Source organism: Ceratocystis lukuohia (genome assembly GCF_044167205.1).
Source record: "Ceratocystis lukuohia strain C4212 chromosome Unknown Supercontig5_pilon, whole genome shotgun sequence".
Lineage (NCBI taxonomy): Eukaryota > Fungi > Ascomycota > Sordariomycetes > Microascales > Ceratocystidaceae > Ceratocystis > Ceratocystis lukuohia.
The window spans coordinates 427,627-447,481 of NW_027263524.1; the positions used below are offsets into that span (position 1 = coordinate 427,627).

The 19,855-nt window shown below is 49.3% G+C and overlaps 5 protein-coding genes across 5 annotated transcripts; 2 read left to right on the plus strand and 3 right to left on the minus strand.

Moving 5' to 3' along the window:
• Positions 1-1,186: 1,186 nt before the first annotated feature.
• Positions 1,187-4,476, minus strand: HOO65_050119 (Leucine-rich repeat-containing protein sog2; the record flags this gene model as incomplete). Its single annotated transcript, XM_071003149.1, has 3 exons — positions 1,187-3,838; positions 3,916-4,027; positions 4,100-4,476. 3 exons carry the CDS (start codon positions 4,474-4,476, stop codon positions 1,187-1,189), a joined length of 3,141 nt encoding a protein of 1,046 aa, XP_070858178.1.
• Positions 4,477-8,361: 3,885 nt separating this feature from the next.
• On the minus strand, positions 8,362-9,636 carry HOO65_050120 (RecQ family ATP-dependent DNA helicase; the record flags this gene model as incomplete). The annotated part of the gene is made up of 2 exons (XM_071003406.1): positions 8,362-9,573; positions 9,634-9,636. The coding sequence occupies 2 exons, from the start codon at positions 9,634-9,636 to the stop codon at positions 8,362-8,364; spliced, it is 1,215 nt and encodes a 404-aa protein (XP_070858179.1).
• Positions 9,637-12,466: 2,830 nt separating this feature from the next.
• On the plus strand, positions 12,467-14,768 carry HOO65_050121 (Heat shock 70 kDa protein; the record flags this gene model as incomplete). The annotated part of the gene is made up of 5 exons (XM_071003221.1): positions 12,467-12,584; positions 12,715-12,878; positions 12,946-13,352; positions 13,449-13,507; positions 13,576-14,768. The coding sequence occupies 5 exons, from the start codon at positions 12,467-12,469 to the stop codon at positions 14,766-14,768; spliced, it is 1,941 nt and encodes a 646-aa protein (XP_070858180.1).
• Positions 14,769-15,401: 633 nt separating this feature from the next.
• On the minus strand, positions 15,402-16,115 carry HOO65_050122 (Early meiotic induction protein 1; the record flags this gene model as incomplete). The annotated part of the gene is made up of 1 exon (XM_071000785.1): positions 15,402-16,115. One exon carries the CDS (start codon positions 16,113-16,115, stop codon positions 15,402-15,404), a length of 714 nt encoding a protein of 237 aa, XP_070858181.1.
• An 808-nt stretch (positions 16,116-16,923) lies between these two features.
• HOO65_050123 (Mitochondrial escape protein 2) lies at positions 16,924-19,738 on the plus strand (the record flags this gene model as incomplete). The annotated part of the gene is made up of 3 exons (XM_071003174.1): positions 16,924-17,230; positions 17,298-17,570; positions 17,634-19,738. 3 exons carry the CDS (start codon positions 16,924-16,926, stop codon positions 19,736-19,738), a joined length of 2,685 nt encoding a protein of 894 aa, XP_070858182.1.
• Positions 19,739-19,855: the final 117 nt, after the last annotated feature.

Genomic DNA, 19,855 nt, shown 5'->3' on the forward strand with positions numbered 1-19,855 from the left:
AGACATAACAGGAGATAGTCAGACGAGATGACTAGATGAGCCACCACTGACTGGTATTGGTTCGCCGTCTTTCCCTGTTACCCGTTCCTTGTTGTTCGTTTATTGTTTCTTTTATCTGTTTTCAGGCTGAGAAATAGCGACAACTAGGGAAATTAGCAGCTGGGGCTTGAATGATTTGGAAGCAGCACAGGTAGCAAATTAGAAAGCTGAAGTTCCCGGCTACACGCAGCTTTGCAATGATCCATCACGCTATCACGATAAAATGACTTTTTATTGGAGATACTAGTTACACAGGTACTAAGCATTTATTAGCCTGAAATTCCAGGTATTGACCAAATATAAGTAATGATTTTTGTTCTTTTCTTTCCTTTTTTCAAGTGGGAGAGCGTGGGCGTTACAAGAGCCATAAGCAATGCAACTGCTTCATCTTTTCTTATCCGCATCTTGGTCTTGCCACAATATATTTTTCTAATCACAAGTCGTCACGTTACACAGGGTATGAGGTAAGCCCACAAAATAACATTGTTAGAACCTCTCAAGCAAGCCTAGGAGGCAGCGACCTAGCCGAAAAAAAACGAAAAAAAACCTGCAGTCAGGAAAAAAGGAACGGCACCATGCATCACTCACATGCGATTGTGCAGGACAAACGACGATGGGCTATGCCCTAGGGTTTGAACGCAAGTCCATAAGAAAACAGTGGACAGAGAGGACGCAGCATTTGTCTGGGCACGCTGTAGCAAGCCTCATGAAAACGGGGTCAGGTGCATAGGCCTCGGGAGGCGCCATTGCACTATGGCAAAGGCAACCAAGAAAGCCAGAATTTAGAGGTAATGGGGGTAATGTTTACGCCTACGCTTATTTTTCAACTATTCCGGCGATGGCAATGGAAATCTAAAGTCACACCGGTTACTAGCATGACAAGGTTGCAGAGACAGGGCACGCGATAACAAGCAGGGTAGAGGTATGATGAGAAGAAAAATAAGAAACGCTTCGAATAAAGTACAGCTTTGTCTAGATCCACATGACGATATAAATAACAACAAATAACAGAAGCAAATAGGCGAAAGCAAAAAAGCGAAGAGAAAAATGCCCAAAACGAGACATGCTCTGCATGTGCTACACATAAAGCAACCAAAACGAGTCCAATGCATTACCATCAAACTTACCCACACACTCCTTGCTTCATCTAGAATGGCACCTTTGTCCCGTTTAATCGCCCATGGCCAGACGGGCTCAAGATCCCGTTTAGCGACATATTGTTCATGCTCATATTCATTGAGCCCATCCCGCTACCATTCATGCCTACCGAATCGGATGCAACTGCGTCTATCATGCCGTTGAGACTGCCCATTTCACTCATCGACCCTGTCGATGACTGTGGATGGTGTGATCGTGATAATGAGCCTTGGCGAGGGAGCATTCCTAAGCCTGTGCCATTCACTGAACTGGCAGTACTGCCGCCGGATACGCCGACATTATTCCCCCCGCTGCCATTCCCATACTGTTGAAGCAGGGCGTCGGCACGCTCGAACACGCCGCCGTTAAAGGCGCCAGAGAAGGATGCGCTCTGTGGCGTGGCAGGAACTCCAATCATGTGTGGGGGCACGCTGGTACCACCGCTACTGTTGCTCGGGTTGTGGCGGTGTGTCGATGCAATAGGGCTGAGGATACCGCCACCACCGCCTGCTACAGCGGGCATGGGCCGCAAAAAGTAGCCCCACGGCGAGCGCTGCATCTTATCCACAGAATCCTTTACACTGCGGTGAATGGGCCGCAGACGGAGAAGGTGCTCAGTGAGTAACGGCAACTTGGAGCCATCTGACTTAAGGTGTGCCCCAAAATCACTCCAGGCTTCAAAGAAGTTGTTACATAGACTCCAAAAGGCTGTATGGGTTCGAATGGCAGGGTCTTTGAGTTTAACCATGGACATGCGGGACTTTAGTAGCTCAGTCTGGCGAATCACGGATCCTGTTTTATCCATGAGCGTCTTCCATGCACGAATCACGTCCTCGCGTGCGCGCTGACTAGTCGAACTACGTAAGCCGAGCCCAAGCTGTGTGTTGAGGCCGGGTAAAATGCTCAGCATCAAATTTGTTGAGTTTACCAGGCTGGAAAAGATGGCTTCGAATTGCTTGTCCTCCTCGGTGTAGTCTACTGCTGTTTTGTTTGCGGAGGTTGTGCTAGAGGCAAACGATTCACCTGACCGTGGCGTGGCAGAGGACAGCTGCATTGAGCCCTTTCTACCGCTACTAAAGGGCCCCTGGCCATAGGGCATATCAGTGGTAACGCGAAGTGCTGAGGGGTTCTGGAGAGGACCGGCTGGTCTTTTGCCCTGCCATCCGCCAGGTCTGTCAGCAGTAGGAGTCATGGCAGCGTCGCGAGAGGATGTCCTCGATCCAAGCAACATCGGCCGTATGGTCTCGTCAATTGATGGGCGAAGAGAAGGGATGGGGGATATGGTAGATGTGCCAGCAGGACCAGAAGCATTAACAGCTCGTGTGGTAGAAGCAGACCTTGTACCAGTATTTGAGGAGTAGCCTACCGCATGCGGTGCAATAGAGCTAAGTGTCACCCGCAGTTCCATAATGCTGTTGTAAAGTAAGACAAAGAGAGTGCGGATATATCTCGGATCACCATGGTCGACAAAGCTGTCTACGTTTTCCATTAGGAGCGCGCAAACGTGGATGTAGGCACCAATAAGGGCCTGGCATGCACGGTAGACGTTTTCATTTTCGCCAGATGAATAGTTTTCGTCGTAGTTGGCCGGATCATGCTTCTGAATTTCCTGCTCCAACTCTTCAACGTGGGAATTGGTGTTGTAAAAGACTATTTCTAGGCTTGAACGCTTGGCGGTGCCATCGCCCGTAAGGCTCATCAGCATCTGGATTGTAGGGTGTACCTGAAAGACAGAGTAAAGAATGCCTTTAGCTGCCTCAATGACAGGGTCAAAATATTTCGACTCGCGACGTCGCTCAGGGAGAATTGAAAGCCTCCGGACGTAAATGGGGCGTTGCATATGGGCATCTCCAGGACTCAACGGGCTGGGACTCTTTTTTCCAGCAGCGTTCCCTTGCTGCATAGCTGACCCATGACTAAGGCCGCGGTAATGACTAAACCGGTTGTTGGCATTGGCTTGGACTTCGTCAAGAGTAGTTAATTCGGGCTTCTTAGTGACAATACCCATGCGGCGATTTCTGCTTTCCGGACGGTCATGAATGGCACGCTGAGTAATCTCAGAATTGCTGCGCAAGCGTTCGCTCGGGTTGCCGATGGTGAGTGGCATAATTCCCGGCTTTCTCATTGCGGTGCTTTGTTGCGAGAGGCCTCGGTAGTGGGAATGAGATCGCGACGACATGGGGGTAGGTTGGCGACCATTGGGTGAGCGTATATCGGGCACGTCGCTCCCGTGAACCTTTATTGGAAAGCGGCCACTAGCAGCTCGCCGAATGTGGTGGTTACGAGGGGTTTCAGTGCCTTCGCTAGACTCGTCGCCTGTAAGTTCGATCTCTAAGCGACCACTAAGGGCGCGTTGACGCAAATACTTTTTAATGTGTGTGGTCAGTGCAACTTCATGGTCGCTTTCGCGCATTCCCTCACTGGGGGGACTGGGTGCTAGAAGCTGCTGCATTACGTCTGGGGCTGGGAAGGTAAGATCGTTGCCTTCCAGCTTGAGCACCTGCAGCGAAGCCATGTCGGCTAAACAAAGTGGGAGTTCTTGGATACGGTTCTTTTGAACAGCTAGGACCTTTAAGGAGGAGAGCTTGACGATTTCTTGGGGAAGAGCCCGTAGTTTGTTACGGCCAAGATCGAGGATCTCAAGAGACTTGATGTCACATATCTAGAAGTACATAGAGTATGTGTTAGAATGGGTGTCGAGAGGAAGCTGGCTAAAAGGGATAACGGGGAGAGACACACCGTTAGAGGAAAATCCTTGATTTGGTTGTTGCGGATATTAAGGTACCGTAGAGATGAGCACTCAACAAAGCGCGCCGGGAATGTTGTGAGAAAGTTGTGAGAGAGAGCCAGTCTAGGGACAATAATTGAAGAAGCAGTAGCCCAGTTAGCGTGTGCGTATTATCCCAAGAAGGGGGCTACTCACCGTTCCAGTTCATGATTGATGATATCGACAACCTCTTCAGGCAACTCGCGTATATTATTCCGGCTTAGATCAATAGTCACTCCTGGCTTGATCTCAGAGCCCATACCACTCGCCCCAGCAGTGGCATTATTATCGCGCAGCGCATTTTCAAGAGCAGTACGGGCTAGTTGTAGTACTTGGTCGTGTGATGGGGCTGGCTGAGCAGCTCTTGGCTGCGGAAACCCAGATAACGAGGGCACAGTTGAGCGTAGATTGGCTGGGATCGGTGGCACTTGCGGAATGGTCGGAGGGGGGAGTCGACGAAGAGCATGGACCGGATTCTCGGGGAGGCCCCGGAGCTGGGTGGTAGCCCCGAGGTGTCCCGAGGGACGATCCATTGAGCCAAAGAATACCTCGCAGCGTGGATATTAGAAGAGGGTGGGAGGCCGCGGTGAAAACGGGGGATGACGATAGTGGTGTCGCTGACGTTGAAAGAGGGGCCAGTGGGCGGCTGTGGCTGCGTTGTTGGTGTTCTTTTGCAGGCTTTAGTCAGTGATTATAGGATTGGATCGACAAGGAGACAAGGCTACGGCCAGCTCTAGACCAAAGAGAAGATGACACGCCCTGGCTTGGCTAGTGATGGGAATCGAATGGAAACAACGAAAGACAAACAGAAACTGGGCTGTGGGAAGCGGCAGGTAGAAATTGAAGCGCACGCTCGATTAAAAACAAAGAAGAAAGGCCGTTCAAGATCGTTGAAGGTCGCGATAGTGAGACAGAAGAAAATAAAGGAACCAGAAATACAGGATGAAGAGGATAAAACAAGAAAAGAAAAATACAATTTAGTAGTGACGATAATGCACACAGAAAAAAATCAAGACATGATATGATCGCAAATAAAACCCCAGGAGATGAGGCAAGAAAATACACAAAAATGCGTTGTAGTCAAAGATCGTATTCATCAAAGATCTACACATTCAAGAAAAGAAAGAAGAAAGCAGAACAAGGAGAAAAAAATAGGCCATATCGCCATGAAGAGAAAAAAAAGAATTGCCTTGATAATTCCCTTTCTTGAGTTGCTCTTGTCTGTGCCACGCCTCACCTCACGGCTTCTTGGCCCATTTCAGTGAACATGGGGGGCCCTAGAACTCTAGGCCACCGCTAGGCAGAGCCCCTATAGCTATTGTGCCAGCTATCTATACCGCTACAGCCCCTCAACCTCCTGTAAATTCATCTGTGTGCATAGCTTATCTGGCCACCCGTGTTTCAGCCGTCTCTAATACGCTGTTTCCGCCTCCATTAGCGCTGTAACTATGGCGCCCTAGGCCCCGTAAGAGCACCTTAGAACAACCAAAAAGGAGTCAAAGAACAGCATGGAAGTCCTCCCAAAAGAAGGGATCATCAAAGGCTAGACCCAAGAACAGGAGCGTCACGACAGGGTCCAGGCCACTAGGGTCCGAGCGATGAGATCTCGCAAGTGTCAGCTGTCCCGGTTGGAACTTGAACTCGACTCAGGCTGACTGCGGCTTCCCCTATCACGAATTCTCGTATCTGTCGTCTTCTCACCCGCTGGTAACGCCCTCCTTCGCTCTCTTTTATCCCTCCCCTCCCTAGTCTTGCTTCGAGTCTCAATCAGGCCTCAGGGACACCCCAACCCAAATTCTGCTGCTCCAACTTTGACTCTCATCATAGGTCCCATGCTTCTTGCTTCTCAACGGCTAATCTCCGGCTGTCTTCTCTCTCCAGATGATTTCATGTATACAGGGTTTCGTCAGGGTTAACTTTAATCACACTCCCAACATCACCACCAATGATGTATTTGCAACTTATATGTATGTATGTATCATTTAGCGTCTACCTACCGTGCAACTTATATCAGGCAGTTGCTTTCTTCAGCCCACGCTGTATAAGCGTGGCATAAACACAGTTGAAAATCCTGCAACCTAAACTCGGTCTATTTGTCTTTTCCTCTCTGTCTTCTCTTCATCTCAGCACCACAACTTTCATTTATCCATCACTACCACTACCGATGCCCGTCTCGTCCATAAACGTGCCCTTCATCGTGCCATCCTAATTTCAGTATTTATTTTCTTGTCTGTCTTTCTGTGGTTTGTTTTCAAGCTTCAATAATATAAATTTATCTTTTATTATACCATTGCCTCCCACAAGCCCTTTAGTATATTTATTGTCACCAACGTAAACAATGCCTAAACAATCTCCTCGTCGCTCGAAGCTTCATCGTCATGAGATGCCACCGCTAGGACGGAACCCGCCAAGTCCACCACGCCCAACCCATCTTCCACACCTGCCGTCAAACGCGCTGCGACATCCGCCGGGCCCTATCTACGAGCTTCCAACCCGAAATAGCAGCGATACGACTCTAGTTTCCTCTCCAGTGCGTTTTTTTCCAATTTATAAGCTCATCCGTACTGAGTCCGTTAACCTGTCGTATCTTGATCTAGGTGGCTCTTCCATGCTTTTGCCCCCCGCCTAATGCCAACCGCTACTCAATCAACAGGCTCATTCTGAAGCAAGACCTCTAGCTGATCCCACTTTGCTTCTTTATGCATTTCCTTGCTTATGTTGATCGTCCCAACATCACTGCACTTAGCTTCAAGGAAACTAGACAAACCGACAACATCATCGTGATGCTGATCACCTCGCCCAAGGCCTACTCCATCATTATATCCATGTTCTTTTTGGCCTATGCTCTTTTTGCCATTCCCTCTAACTATTGCCTCAAAGCTTTGGGTCCCTCCAGCTGGTTGGCGATTTTGTTGTTCGGCTCAGGTCTTACGTCACTGTTGATCGGCTTTGCTCGTTCTACTTGGCAGTTAGCCTGTTTGCAGTTTCTTCTCGGCATGTTCGAAGCTGGAGTAGTCCCTGGGCTAGTCTTCTACATTTCGTTTTAGTACACGCGTGAAGAAAGAGCAACCCGCCTTGCTTTGATTCTTGCAACTGCAGAATTCGCCGGAACCTTTAGTGGACTTGCCGCATCCACAATCATGGAGCTGAATCCAAATCATCAGCTATCAGGATGGCGTTGGCGTAAGTTCATACAAGCTGCTTATACATAGGCGCTCTGAAGCTAACTTCCAAAAAATAGTGCTGCGGATGGAGGGTAGTCTCAGCATGGTGACCGCCGTCATTGTCAAGATTGTTTTGCCCGATTACCCTCAGAGTACTCATTTCCTAGATATATCTGAAAAGGAACTGGCGCTTTGGAGATTAAGGCTCTTTGCGTCTCATGGTTCATCTAGGAACGTACTCTGGAAAAATATTGTACATGTACTTGGTGACTGGCGTCTGTATGTTCATTACTTGATCTACAGTCTAAAGACCATTCCTCTTACCAGCATCTCAGTTGCGAGCCCGCTACTCATGCGAAGTATTGGATATAACTCTTATGATTCTCAGGTGATGACCATCCCTCCATGTAAGTCTAGATATACCCCGCTTCAATATAATCTGGCTTATAACTGACCTAAAACTCCGCTCTAGACATAATTGCTTTGATTGTTACCTATGTTGGTGCCATGTTTTGTGACAAGAAGAACTGTCGTGGGACTGTCTGTGCCTATCTCATGCTCGTCGGGGCCACAGGTTTTCTGTTTCTTGGAAGCCTCCCCGTGAACAGCGTTGCCGGGCGCTATATTGCACTTATAATGGCCGTTGTTGGGTCATTTGCTACTTTCCCTATTCTTCTTGCCTGGCTTTCTTCAAATCTGCATTCTACTTCCACTCAAAGCTTTGCTGTGGGTTTGTGCATTACACTGAGCATCCCCGCCAAGGCTCTAGCGGTTTGCCTTTACCCAGTATCTGACTTCATGTCTCAGCAGACATGGGGTCATGGAATCAACTCCCTTTGCCTCAGTGTTGCCGCCGTTTTCGCTGTGTGGTTATCTTGGGTATATTCTCGCCGCACACAGATAAACTGCGAGAATCCCATTCTAAAGCGGTTGTGGGCGTGCTGAATCTTTTCGGGTATACAGTCGTAGGATACGATGTTTCTGTAACATGAGCACACATGCTTGTGCGACATGACCTAGTCAAGAGTTAAAGCAGGTCTGATTGTTCAAACCATAAAACTGACCCTTTGATATTCTTATTGTATTTTGCCATAACGCCTCTTCTGGTAGCAAGCAACTTTCATACCAATACACCACTTATTACACCAATCTTATGCGCACTGTAGAGAATGAAGAATATAATCCCTTTTCTGCCATTAAAACTATCACCCTCCCTCCATCACCTCTTTCACTACATAAAGCCCATCTATATCTCTAGTCATAGTAATTTTCGTAAGCCAGATTCTCAGCCTGTGTACTCACCCACTCCTGGCTTGCCAGTCCTCGCCTGAAGCGTTTTCGCAAGTCATTTGCATCCTTGTGCCAGTCACAGGCATAGTCACACTCAGGCACTTCCTCCTCGCCGAAGTACCTACAGATCTGTGCGTGTCGGCACTGGTTTGTTTCTTCGCAGAAGAGCGAAATCGCCTGTAGACTGCGGAGCCTGGCTTCCATATTTGGACCACCTGAGCCTCCACCTCCGCCAAGGCCACTTTCGGAACGAACCATCCGGTGCACACGCTCAAAATCTTCGCGGCTATAGTACAAAAAGCAGTAGCTGGCTTTGCCATCACGGCCAGCGCGGCCAACTTCCTGATAATAGCCTTCAAAGGACTTTGGTAGACGCCAATGTACGACGAAACGCACATTGTCCTTGTCAATGCCCATGCCAAAGGCAGTAGTGGCCACAATGATGTCATAACCTTCTTCATTGTTTATCCAGCGTGCAAGCGTGTCTTCCTTGGTTTCGTTGGACAGTCGCGCATGGAATGGACGCGCGCCAAGGCCGTGCTCACGCAGTTTTGCAGAAAGCGACTCGCATTCATTACGTGACATGGTATAGATAATGCCACATACATTTTCGACACGGCTTCCATCTAACTCTTTCAGTCGCTCGGGGCCCCGCCGCCGCTCGTGGACTCCCTTGATCCATTTAACAAAGTCGGAAAGGCGATTGTCTCCCTCGTCACTGGTGTATCGCACTTCGAGGTGCAGATTTGGGCGATGGGCACTTAACGCAAATCGCTGTAGCCGGTCTGGCGTAGTATCAATTCCGAGCACGTGCAAAATATCCTCGCTGATACGCGGGTTGGCCGTAGCTGTGAGGCACATGATGGGTACATCATCAAAAGTCTGTCGAAACCAGCTCAAGCGCTTAAAGTCACGGCGGAAGTCATGCCCCCATTCTGAGATGCAGTGGGCTTCATCGATAGCAATGCGGGCGAGCTCGCGCTGGCGATGGACTATCTGCAAACGCTCGCGGAACCGGTCGGTGGAGCAAAGTTCTGGGGTCACATATAGGAGTTTTGTGCGCGGATGGCCCGTAGCCAAGTCGTGCAAAATTAAATTGCGTTCTTGTAGGGGCGTATTTGAGTTGAGAGATCGAGCATTGATTCCGGCGGCCTGGAGCGTTTCCACTTGGTTCATCTACGAAGGTTAGCACAGGAATGAAGGAGCCGTCGTCATTTCTGGCAGTGTAGCACATACCATCAAGCTCAGCAAGGGCGACACCACAATAGTAACTAGGGCGTGAAATACGTTAGTTTATATACTTCGGTATCAGTCCCAATAGTCTCAGCAATTGGCTTTTCTATCATGAGACATGGTCAACGCACTGCCTTCATCTACCACAGCTGGTAGTTGGAAACACAAGCTTTTGCCAAACGAGGTTGCGGCTTGTACGTAAACATCATATCTATTCAATGCGGCTTCGATGATCTCTCGCTGAGGGGGTCTATCAATTTTATGAGGGCCAAGAGTCAGTTTCGGGTTGCTTTAGACATAGCATTTCCGTTGAGTCATAATTTAAGCAAACACTAGAGGGTCAATAAGGCAAGCTTTGACATTATTCGCAAGCTAAAGCAACAATGGATCGAATCGATGGTGAAATTTCTGGGGAGAAACACGGGGCATAAGCACCTGAAGCTGGTTTTGTTAAACTGACGTCGCAAGGTAAAATCAATGTCCACGATTTCAGAAGAAGTTGTTCTGCATGGCACCGGAGGGGGCATTGGATCGGATTTCAGTAAGCTAGGTGTTATTGTTGAATGACTAGCTAGACTTTCGCTAAGCCGCCTAGTCTATTTTCGCGTACGAAATGGCCATGAATATTAGGTAGTCTAGTAGCTGTGGGCTGGTTTGGTTGTATGTAGACTCGTTTGGTATTGTCACAAACAGTTGACCAGACAAAGCTGTTTCATCGCCAGTTGGCTTTTGAAGAAGGCTCTAGTGCTTAGGCGGTGGGTCTTTGGGTGTTCTTGTTGAGGAAGTCTGTGATGTGTGTCATGGTAAATCTTTCGATACTGTCCTGTCTTCTTACAAAACACGAAGATATACAATATGTGCCGTGTGACATACTACCGTCACGATGCCTTCCTAGTAGGGTTATATAGGGTTACACAGCTACAAAGCTACAAATGATGCCTACGAATCAACAAGGTTAGGACAAATCAACGCCCCACTCTCGCCTATGTCTGACCAATCCGGCAGGCCCTTGCCGTAATGATTCATTCTTGGTCAGGTAGACACAAGAACAATGGGACACAACAGCATGATAAGTCTCAATAAAATCATGTATATGTGAATATCACGGCAGGTCTGCATGGATGGAATAGAGATAGGAGAAAAATGAGGGCTTGCTTTGCATACTTTCGACCTTTCCCCGCCTCACCAGAATCCCCGACCACCGAGTCACTATTGACCCAATTTGAAGGATCCTAAGCATAAGGGATGAAGGATCATCACAGCAAAAAGAACAGTAAAAGCCCAAGTACAAGTGCCTCACTTTGCCATCCCGTCTTTATCCTTATTCTTAGCTCTACCTTTGGGGGGGGGGGGGCAAAAACCGTTTTATTTTCTAGCTAAAAGAGCAGAATAAGATATAACTAGTTGTGACGGAAATATTGCGGCTAATTTAGTCTGATGATGACAGGCGAAAAACTCCAAGGAGACGAAGCAAGACAGGGCAAGGCAAAACATGGAAAGACCGAGCTTTATCAAGTCGTACAGTAAGGGCTCGAGGTACGTACTACCGAAAATTTTCTGCATGATAGAGTGCAAAGGAAACCAAAAGAAGAATATCAAAACAAGCTAGGTATTTTGCGTATACTGGCAGGGATTAATGGAAAAGGAGGGCAAGCAACAAGGAGGCCAAGTTGCTAGACGCATCCCATCCCTATGCTGCAATATGTGCGAATGTATTCTCTCCCGTTATCCGCTTTCCATTTGGGTAATGTCTTTTGTGGTCTCGTCGTTTGCGTATTTTATTGTGGGCTGTGTACAGGATACTTTGTTTAATGAGCCAGGATAGTGCTACTGCGAGTTACAGCGACCCCTGACTAATCAGCCAATGATATGAAGCTAACAGGGCAGCATAGAAGTCAAGCGTATTGCATGGAACCTTTCCAGCTTCAAATAAGACAGAAACAGCAACGAGAAGTGACACTACCCAGGGCTAGATTTTACACCCGGCTCTCTTACCATAATGGGAAAGCGGTACGGCAGAATGACAAGCTACTAGGGGTAAAGGGAGCAACATATGTTTTTTTTTTGCCTTGGTATTTGCTGAGCTAAGCTGAAACTCCAGCACACAAGGTGGCGGCGCTACGGCACAATACTAAGGTGTTGATTATGCTGATGGAATCAAGTAGAAAAAATGGAATCAAAGTGCAATAAAAAAGCGTTGAAAAAGCACTGGAAAAAAAGTCATCCGCTTAATGCATGGACCTCAGGGCTGCTGAAGTCGCTAGGCAACTGCAAGTTTGTCCAAAGTCTTCCAGAGGGTACTACAAGGTGCTGGAACTAAGGAGTGCAGGGAAGCCACAAGAACCAACAGGAACCAAGAGGAAGCAGTGTCTAGCTTGTGTCCTTAGTTTGGCAGGTAGTGGGGGAGCTTAGAACAGCATCGAACTAGATCGAAGTTTCTATGCGCGGGGCAAGTACTTTCGGGCAGCTTCTGCTAGACTCTGCTAGGTTCTATGGCCCCGCCATTTGTGTAGACAGCAGCCAAACACAGTCAAACAGGCCGCCGGAGACGCACCAGAATCCAGCTACTACAAAACCCTCTTCTCTCTTCCATTTCTCCTGGCTTGTCTTCCTCTCTCCTCCCCATAACACAATAACAAAACAAGACCAAACCACTCCACTCTTACACAATAAACTCCGCACACAAATTTTCCCCCATCAAAAATAAAAAGGGAGCTCTGTCCGGTTTACTTGATCTATCCCTCACTAGCTTTTTCACTTTTCTCTTTGTTTCTTTGATACCCATCTTTTTCTTGTCTTTTCCACTTTCTTAATCACACATACACACATATTCACAATGGCGCCCGCTGTTGGTATTGATCTGGGTACCACCTACTCGTGCGTTGCCATCTACCGTGATGACCGCTGCGATGTTATCGCCAACGAGCAGGGTAACCGTACCACACCTTCTTTCGGTAAGTTGACTGTCCGCTGTTGAGGCTCAATTCCAACCACCACTACTACAACATCCCCCCCACCCATTCCATTCTCCCCAGCTTCTGGGTTACCATGACCAAAATTCTAACCATCCTATCTTTTCCATAGTTGCCTTCACCGATACTGAGCGTCTGATTGGTGATGCCGCCAAGAACCAGGTTGCCATGAACCCTAAGAACACCGTCTTCGATGCCAAGCGTCTGATCGGCCGCAAGTTCAACGATGCCGAGGTCCAGTCTGACATGAAGCACTTCCCCTTCAACATTGTCGATGTAAGTGACAACATACTCACCCAACCTAATAATGCACAATAGAAAAGCTGCTAACTGTCCATTACAGCGTGCTGGCAAGCCTATTATCGAGGTCGAGTTCAAGGGTGAGACCAAGCAGTTCACCCCTGAAGAGATCTCCTCCATGGTTCTGACCAAGATGCGTGAGACTGCCGAGTCCTACCTGGGCACCGATGTCAACAACGCTGTCATTACTGTCCCCGCCTACTTCAACGACTCTCAGCGTCAGGCTACCAAGGACTCTGGTCTCATTGCCGGCCTGAACGTCCTGCGTATCATTAACGAGCCCACTGCTGCTGCCATTGCCTACGGTCTTGACAAGAAGGTCGAGGGTGAGCGCAACGTCCTGATCTTCGATCTGGGTGGTGGTACTTTCGATGTCTCGCTGCTGACCATTGAGGACGGTATCTTCGAGGTCAAGTCCACCGCTGGTGACACCCATCTGGGTGGTGAGGAGTAAGTTAATTCCCTCCCTGTCGGCGCCTACTGACTTACACCCCCCCTGCTATTACTAGCCAATCAAAATCATGGTACTAACAAGTGGATTTTTAGTTTCGACAACCGCCTGGTCCAGCACTTCGTCAATGAATTCAAGCGCAAGCACAAGAAGGGTTAGTAATTCCTTCCCGTTCCCGCACTAAAATCCAATTAGAAAACACATGTACTAACTACCATTTAGATCTGACTTCTAATGCCCGTGCTCTGCGTCGTCTTCGCACTGCTTGCGAGCGTGCCAAGCGTACTCTGTCTTCTTCTGCCCAGACCTCGATTGAGATTGACTCTCTGTACGAGGGTGTCGACTTCTACACCTCCATCACTCGTGCCCGTTTCGAGGAGCTGTGCCAGGACCTCTTCCGCTCAACCCTGCAGCCTGTTGACCGTGTCCTGACTGATGCCAAGATTGACAAGTCGCTCGTCCACGAGATCGTCCTGGTCGGTGGTTCTACCCGTATTCCCCGCATCCAGAAGCTCATTTCAGACTACTTCAACGGCAAGGAGCCCAACAAGAGCATCAACCCCGATGAGGCTGTTGCCTACGGTGCTGCTGTCCAGGCTGCCATTCTGTCTGGTGACACCTCCAACAAGACCACTAGCGAGATCCTGCTGCTGGATGTTGCCCCTCTGTCCCTGGGTATTGAGACTGCCGGTGGCATGATGACCAAGCTGATTCCCCGCAACACCACTATCCCCACCAAGAAGTCCGAGGTCTTCTCCACCTTCTCTGACAACCAGCCCGGTGTCCTGATCCAGGTCTACGAGGGTGAGCGCCAGCGTACCAAGGACAACAACCTGCTGGGCAAGTTCGAGCTTACCGGCATCCCCCCCGCTCCTCGCGGTGTCCCCCAGATTGAGGTTACCTTCGATCTGGATGCCAACGGTATCATGAACGTTTCCGCCCTGGAGAAGGGTACCGGCAAGTCCAACAAGATTGTCATCACCAACGACAAGGGTCGTCTGTCCAAGGAAGAGATTGAGCGTATGCTTTCCGAGGCCGAGAAGTACAAGGACGAGGATGAGGCTGAGGCCCGCCGTGTCGCTGCCAAGAACGGCCTGGAGTCGTACGCCTACTCTCTGCGCAACACTATCACAGACCCCAAGGCCGATGAGAAGCTGGATGCCTCTGAGAAGGAGACCCTGAAGACCGAGGTTGACAAGGTCGTTGCCTGGCTAGACGAGAACCAGCAGGCCACTCGTGAGGAGTACGAGGGCCAGCAGAAGGAGCTGGAGACTATTGCCAACCCCATCATGATGAAGTTCTACGGCTCTGCCGGTGCCCCCGGTGGTGCCCCCGGTGCTGGTTTCCCCGGTGCTCCCGGCGGTGCCCCTGGTGCCACTCACGACGATGGTCCCACCGTCGAGGAGGTCGACTAAGCGGTTTAGCCTTTTGGACTAGACTGTTCCCTCGCCGGCTTCCCATAGTAACAGCATGCTCTGGAGAGATGATGATGATCCAGAAAAGGATTTTCTCTCGCAGGGATGGTTTGGAGACTTTGACGGGTGTGATGACTTTTTAGATGCTGCTTTTTTGTGTTCATTTTTGGTTTATTTTTTTCGTTCAAGTGTTCATGGTATTGAGGTCTTGTTTTTGCTTTACATTTTTCTAATTTTTCTTCTGGGTCAGAAAATACCAAGAATTGGTTCTTGGGCATTGTACTTTAGTTTAACTCCCGGAAATAAGGGGAAGAATTGAGTCCAGTATAAAACAAACTTTAGTCTTTTGAATCATGGTGACGAGATGGTGATGAGACTGAATTTTATATAGTTGTCGTTTCCTGACTCCCCATTCTCTTTTATACAGCAGTCCAAAGGATTCGGGCGTAGTTTGGTTCAGTATGGTATTTAGTTATTGGTACAAACAGTATTATACAAGTGATCAGGTTTGCCTTGCCTACTTCCGTTGGAAGTCAACATGTTACAACTGGTTTGTTTCCAGCAGGTGAATTTTTTTAAAAAAAAACAAAGCCAAACCCCGTTTTCACATTCATCTGTATTCTCCTCTCCCTCTTACTCGTTCTCCTCAAATCTAGGCACAGGCGTCTTGAAAGCAGTATCTAACGGTACACGATCTTCTCTGCTGCGCCACACGTCTTCAGAGCTGTGCTTGCCAGGGGCATAATACTTTTCCCACTCCTTATGACGATAGTGGCCGCGGATAAGATTCTCGGTAACGGGGCCTGACGAACCATTATGGCGCATGCAAAACCAAAAGTCGCTCCAGAGGTCGCTGCACGAACGCATCTCGCCCGTGCGATAGATAGAGTTCCACTGCCCACCTAGCGACTGGCAGGCAAAAGCCATGTCAAAGGCCTGGCTGCAGGACATCTCAACTGGCAGAATGGCCTCGGCAATCGGTGAGAGGGTGTCGGGGCATGCGGAGGAGGCGTCAGAAGGTGTAGGCGTGGGCGGGGCAGTTACAAATGCCGGAAGCCAGTACGGCCGTGAAGAGGAAGAAGAGGGAGTGGCTGACTGTGGCCTGGTGCTTGTGTTGGTGCTAGTACTGGGGCTGGTGCTGGTGCTGGTACCGGCGTTGAGGCCGGATGAGGGCGATGTGCTACTAGTGAATAGATCGACGAACTTTTGGAGCTCAGGGTCGGTGTTGGTATCAGGAACTGTTGCAGTCTCGGGCTTTGCAGTAGAGTCGGGCGTTGTGGGTCTCGGTCCTGTGGTATGTGTATCCTTGAGAGGCCCTTGTGAATTGCTTGACCAGAACCAGCCCATTGTTGCGACGGCGAAGTTGGATGTGATGTTGGCAGTTATTAGAAGGACGACTTATAGCCTCGGATAAGTGATGTGGAAAATCCAATAATAATGTATTTCGTTTAGAAGCAGCAATCAGGGCAGGATAATAGCAATAGCTATTGAGAGGGTGTTTCCTCTCTGTAGACTTTGTTGAGGTTCGTGATAATTTCGACACTAGACCCAAACCCTAATGTAAAAATGGCTAAGGACTGCGACAGCAATGATTGGTGGATACGGCTTAAGTGGGACTGAGATATGAGCTTACACAAACGCGGGGCTTCAATGCGATCTATTAGCCATTATGAGAATAAAACGGAAAGGCAAAAAAGCGAGGCGATGAGGCCGTTATGCGGGAGGTAGAAGCGTTAATGCAGCTACGGCAGTGGCAACGTTGTAGATTGGGCCAAGTTGTTAGAGGATGTGTGAGATGGGCATTCACAAGGTGTTTTTTCTGAGCTTCTACCCATTCAAACTTTGTTTCTGCCTCAGGCTTTGACATGTCATTTAGAAGGAAGCTACCAGAACTACGAAGCTGCCCCTCCAACCAGACTGCGCTCCAATCCAAGTACTTACCAATGCAGTATCAAGCTTTTGGAGCCTGATCCTGAGCCCAAAGTAGAAATTGTGTTGTACCTTTGTAGCTTTTAATTCGCAGAGTTAATCACACGATCTTTGCACAAAAGCGGCCCATGCGACCATATTCCACTTCTACTAGAATAGGTAATGACCTGATTTGATCCGGCGTTCCAAAAGCCTTGCTATCAATCGAAAGAACAAAGGAAAAACTATGATGCTCCTGCGCCGCACACAGATGCAGTCGCTGGCGGCTCAGCATCGTCTTGTGCTGTCACGGCCGCGTGTTTCCCTTTCAGCCGCATCCCGTGCTATCAGGGCACAGCCTTGTCTAACGACAGTCAGATGGGAGAGCAGCAGCAGTGGCACCGCAAGCAATGGTGTTGGAAGTTTGTCCAAAGCTGCGACAGAAACCTCGAGCTCGGATATCCCACAGCCGATTGAGGATGCCGAGGTCGCCGAGGACCGGAGTGGCGGTCATATTGCAGCCAAGGAGAACGAGGCATTGTTTTTTGTCAATAGTAAGTATGCCGCGACACTAGGTGTGAAAGAAAAGAGAGGGCATGGAACGATCCACTAGTTGAAGAGCGCCCGAAGCCGCTGCTGACCAAGAGCATATAGACACATCTTTCTTGCCTGTCAAGTTTGGATTCATGTTGGAGTGGCTTAGCCCACAACAATCAGATGCTGTACGCAAACTGGCAAACCCTTCCCGCGGCTCAGACCCTATAAGCCTGGCCCAAGAAGCTATTGAGATTAGCTCTAGTGTTGAGATTACCGAGGTGATTCCGCGCTTGAAGGATGGCGGTGCCTTTGTCAAGATCAGGTACAAGCCTGGAACAGATAAAAAGGAGCTTGCTGGTGAGTAAAAACATGGAGACTCTTGCCCAGGGCCTGGAAATGGACTAACATAAAGATGGCTAGAGAAAATCAGGCTTCGGCTCAAGAAAAAGCCAGTCCGGACGTGGTATAGTCCTTTCCGCGGCATCGACATCGGTCTCGTTAAGGGAATCCCATGGCTAGAAGACCTCCGGCGTTTCCCCGGCCGCCGCATCAAGATTGAGTTTATGCCCAAAGAAGCTGGCGGCACAGCAGCCGAACTGTCACAGGAGAACATGTACAGCCTATTTCGCCGATACGGCAAGATATCGGAAATCACTTCACAGCCTTTTGACTCTAAAATCTTGCCGCGATATGCTTATGTGGACTTCGCTAGCATGAATGATGCCATCATGGCCCGAAATTGCCTGCACGGTGTTCTTGTGCCAGCCGAGCTAGGTGGTGGGAAGGACGGAACAAGACTCCAGACTTCGTACGAGACCAATGTGCGCATGCGTGGCCTTTGGACATGGATTACGTCGCATCCACGCATCGTAATCCCCATCTTGGCAGCCATACTGGCAGCCATTACCGTATCAGTTTTCGACCCTATACGCAAGTTCTTTGTGCAAACGCATATACAACATTCGTTTGACTTGAATAAGATGGCAGTCTATACCTGGTTCAAGACTCGCACATCTGATCTCCTGTCGTTTGCTGGCGGCTCATTCCACGATTCTGCTGCCTTTAGTGCTGTTTGGGAACAGCAACAAGACCTCATTGATGAAGTGAAGATGTGGACACGGGAGAACACCGATACCTTTGTTGTTGTATATGGCCCGCGTGGCTCCGGCAAGACCGAGCTGGTGCTGGACCAGGCTCTGAGTGAGCGTAAGAACGTTCTTGTTCTAGATTGCAAACCTATTGCTGATGCCCGGGGCGAAAGTGTTGCACTGAAGAATCTCGCCGCATCGGTTGGCTACCGCCCTATTTTCGCCTGGGCATATAGCCTATCAAGCATGGTTGACCTAGCAATCCAGGGAACTACGGGCGTCAAGTCGTCGTTTAGCGAGACCTTTGAGGCACAAGTAGCGCGGATTCTGAACACGACAGCAGCAGCACTCAAGGACGCGTCTGCCTTGGATCGCAAGAAGATGAAAGATTCTGACTTGTCAGAGGACGCATATCTAGAGGCTCACCCGGAGCGCCGTTCTGTGGTGGTAGTTGATAACTTTCTTTATGGCGCAGAGAACAACCCCATACTGTACGACAAGCTGACTGAATGGGCTGCCATGCTGGTGCAGAACAATATTGCCCACGTCATTTTCTTGACGAGCGAGGCCTCGTTTACCAAGACGCTGGCCCGCGTGCTTCCCGATCGTGCTTTCCGCCAAGTGGCTCTCGGCGATTTAGCACCAGATGTTGCTCGCAGCTTTGTGCTAAGCCGGCTTTCGGCGGAGGCTGATGAGGGGGCTGCTGACGAAACCTCGGCAGCAGCTGCTAAGCAAAGATTAGAGAAGCTAAACCACGAGGAACTCAACCGTGCAATCCACACTCTAGGTGGCCGTGTTACAGATCTTGAAGCGCTCTCGCGTCGGCTCAACGCGGGCGAAGAGCCACTGGCGGCTCTCGATGAAATGATTAACCAGCTGGCAGCCGAAGTTGTCCGCATGTACCTGACGTCACGTTCTTCCGATTCCTCCGGAATCGCATCTCCCTCATCGCCACGCGCATGGACCCCATCACAGGCGTGGACGCTAGTGTCCCAACTTGCAACCAAAGACAGCTTGCGGTATGAGGAAGTCTTGTTATCAGGACTTTTTGCGAACGATAGCGCTGCTGCAGCGGCAGCCATTGATGGGCTTGCGGCCCACGAACTGATCAATGTACGCTGGCAGGCCGGAAGACCTCGCACTATCACGACGGGCAAGCCAGCGTATCGTGCAGCTTTTGCGACACTAATGGGCGATGATGTGCTGCGCGCGCGGCTGCAGTTGGATGCGCTATCGGAACTGGTCAAGGTCGAAACAAAGAAGATTGAAAAGACCGAGAGCGAGCTGGTGCTGTTAGGTGGACTGCCTAAGCAGCCGTGGCAGGTTGGTAGCCGCGTCAAGTATTTGCTAGAGAAACTAGACACAAGCCAACAGAAGATTAACGAGCTGGAGAAGGAGATGGCTAGGATGAAGAAGATTCTAAGTGGCAAGGCATAGAAAGGACGAAAGCAAGTCCAGACTTGAAGCTGAGGGCGCAATATGCGCACCTACTTGTGCATTGTTATTAGATCATCAAAAAATAAAACTGAAAAGTCATACAGAAAAAGAGAAAAT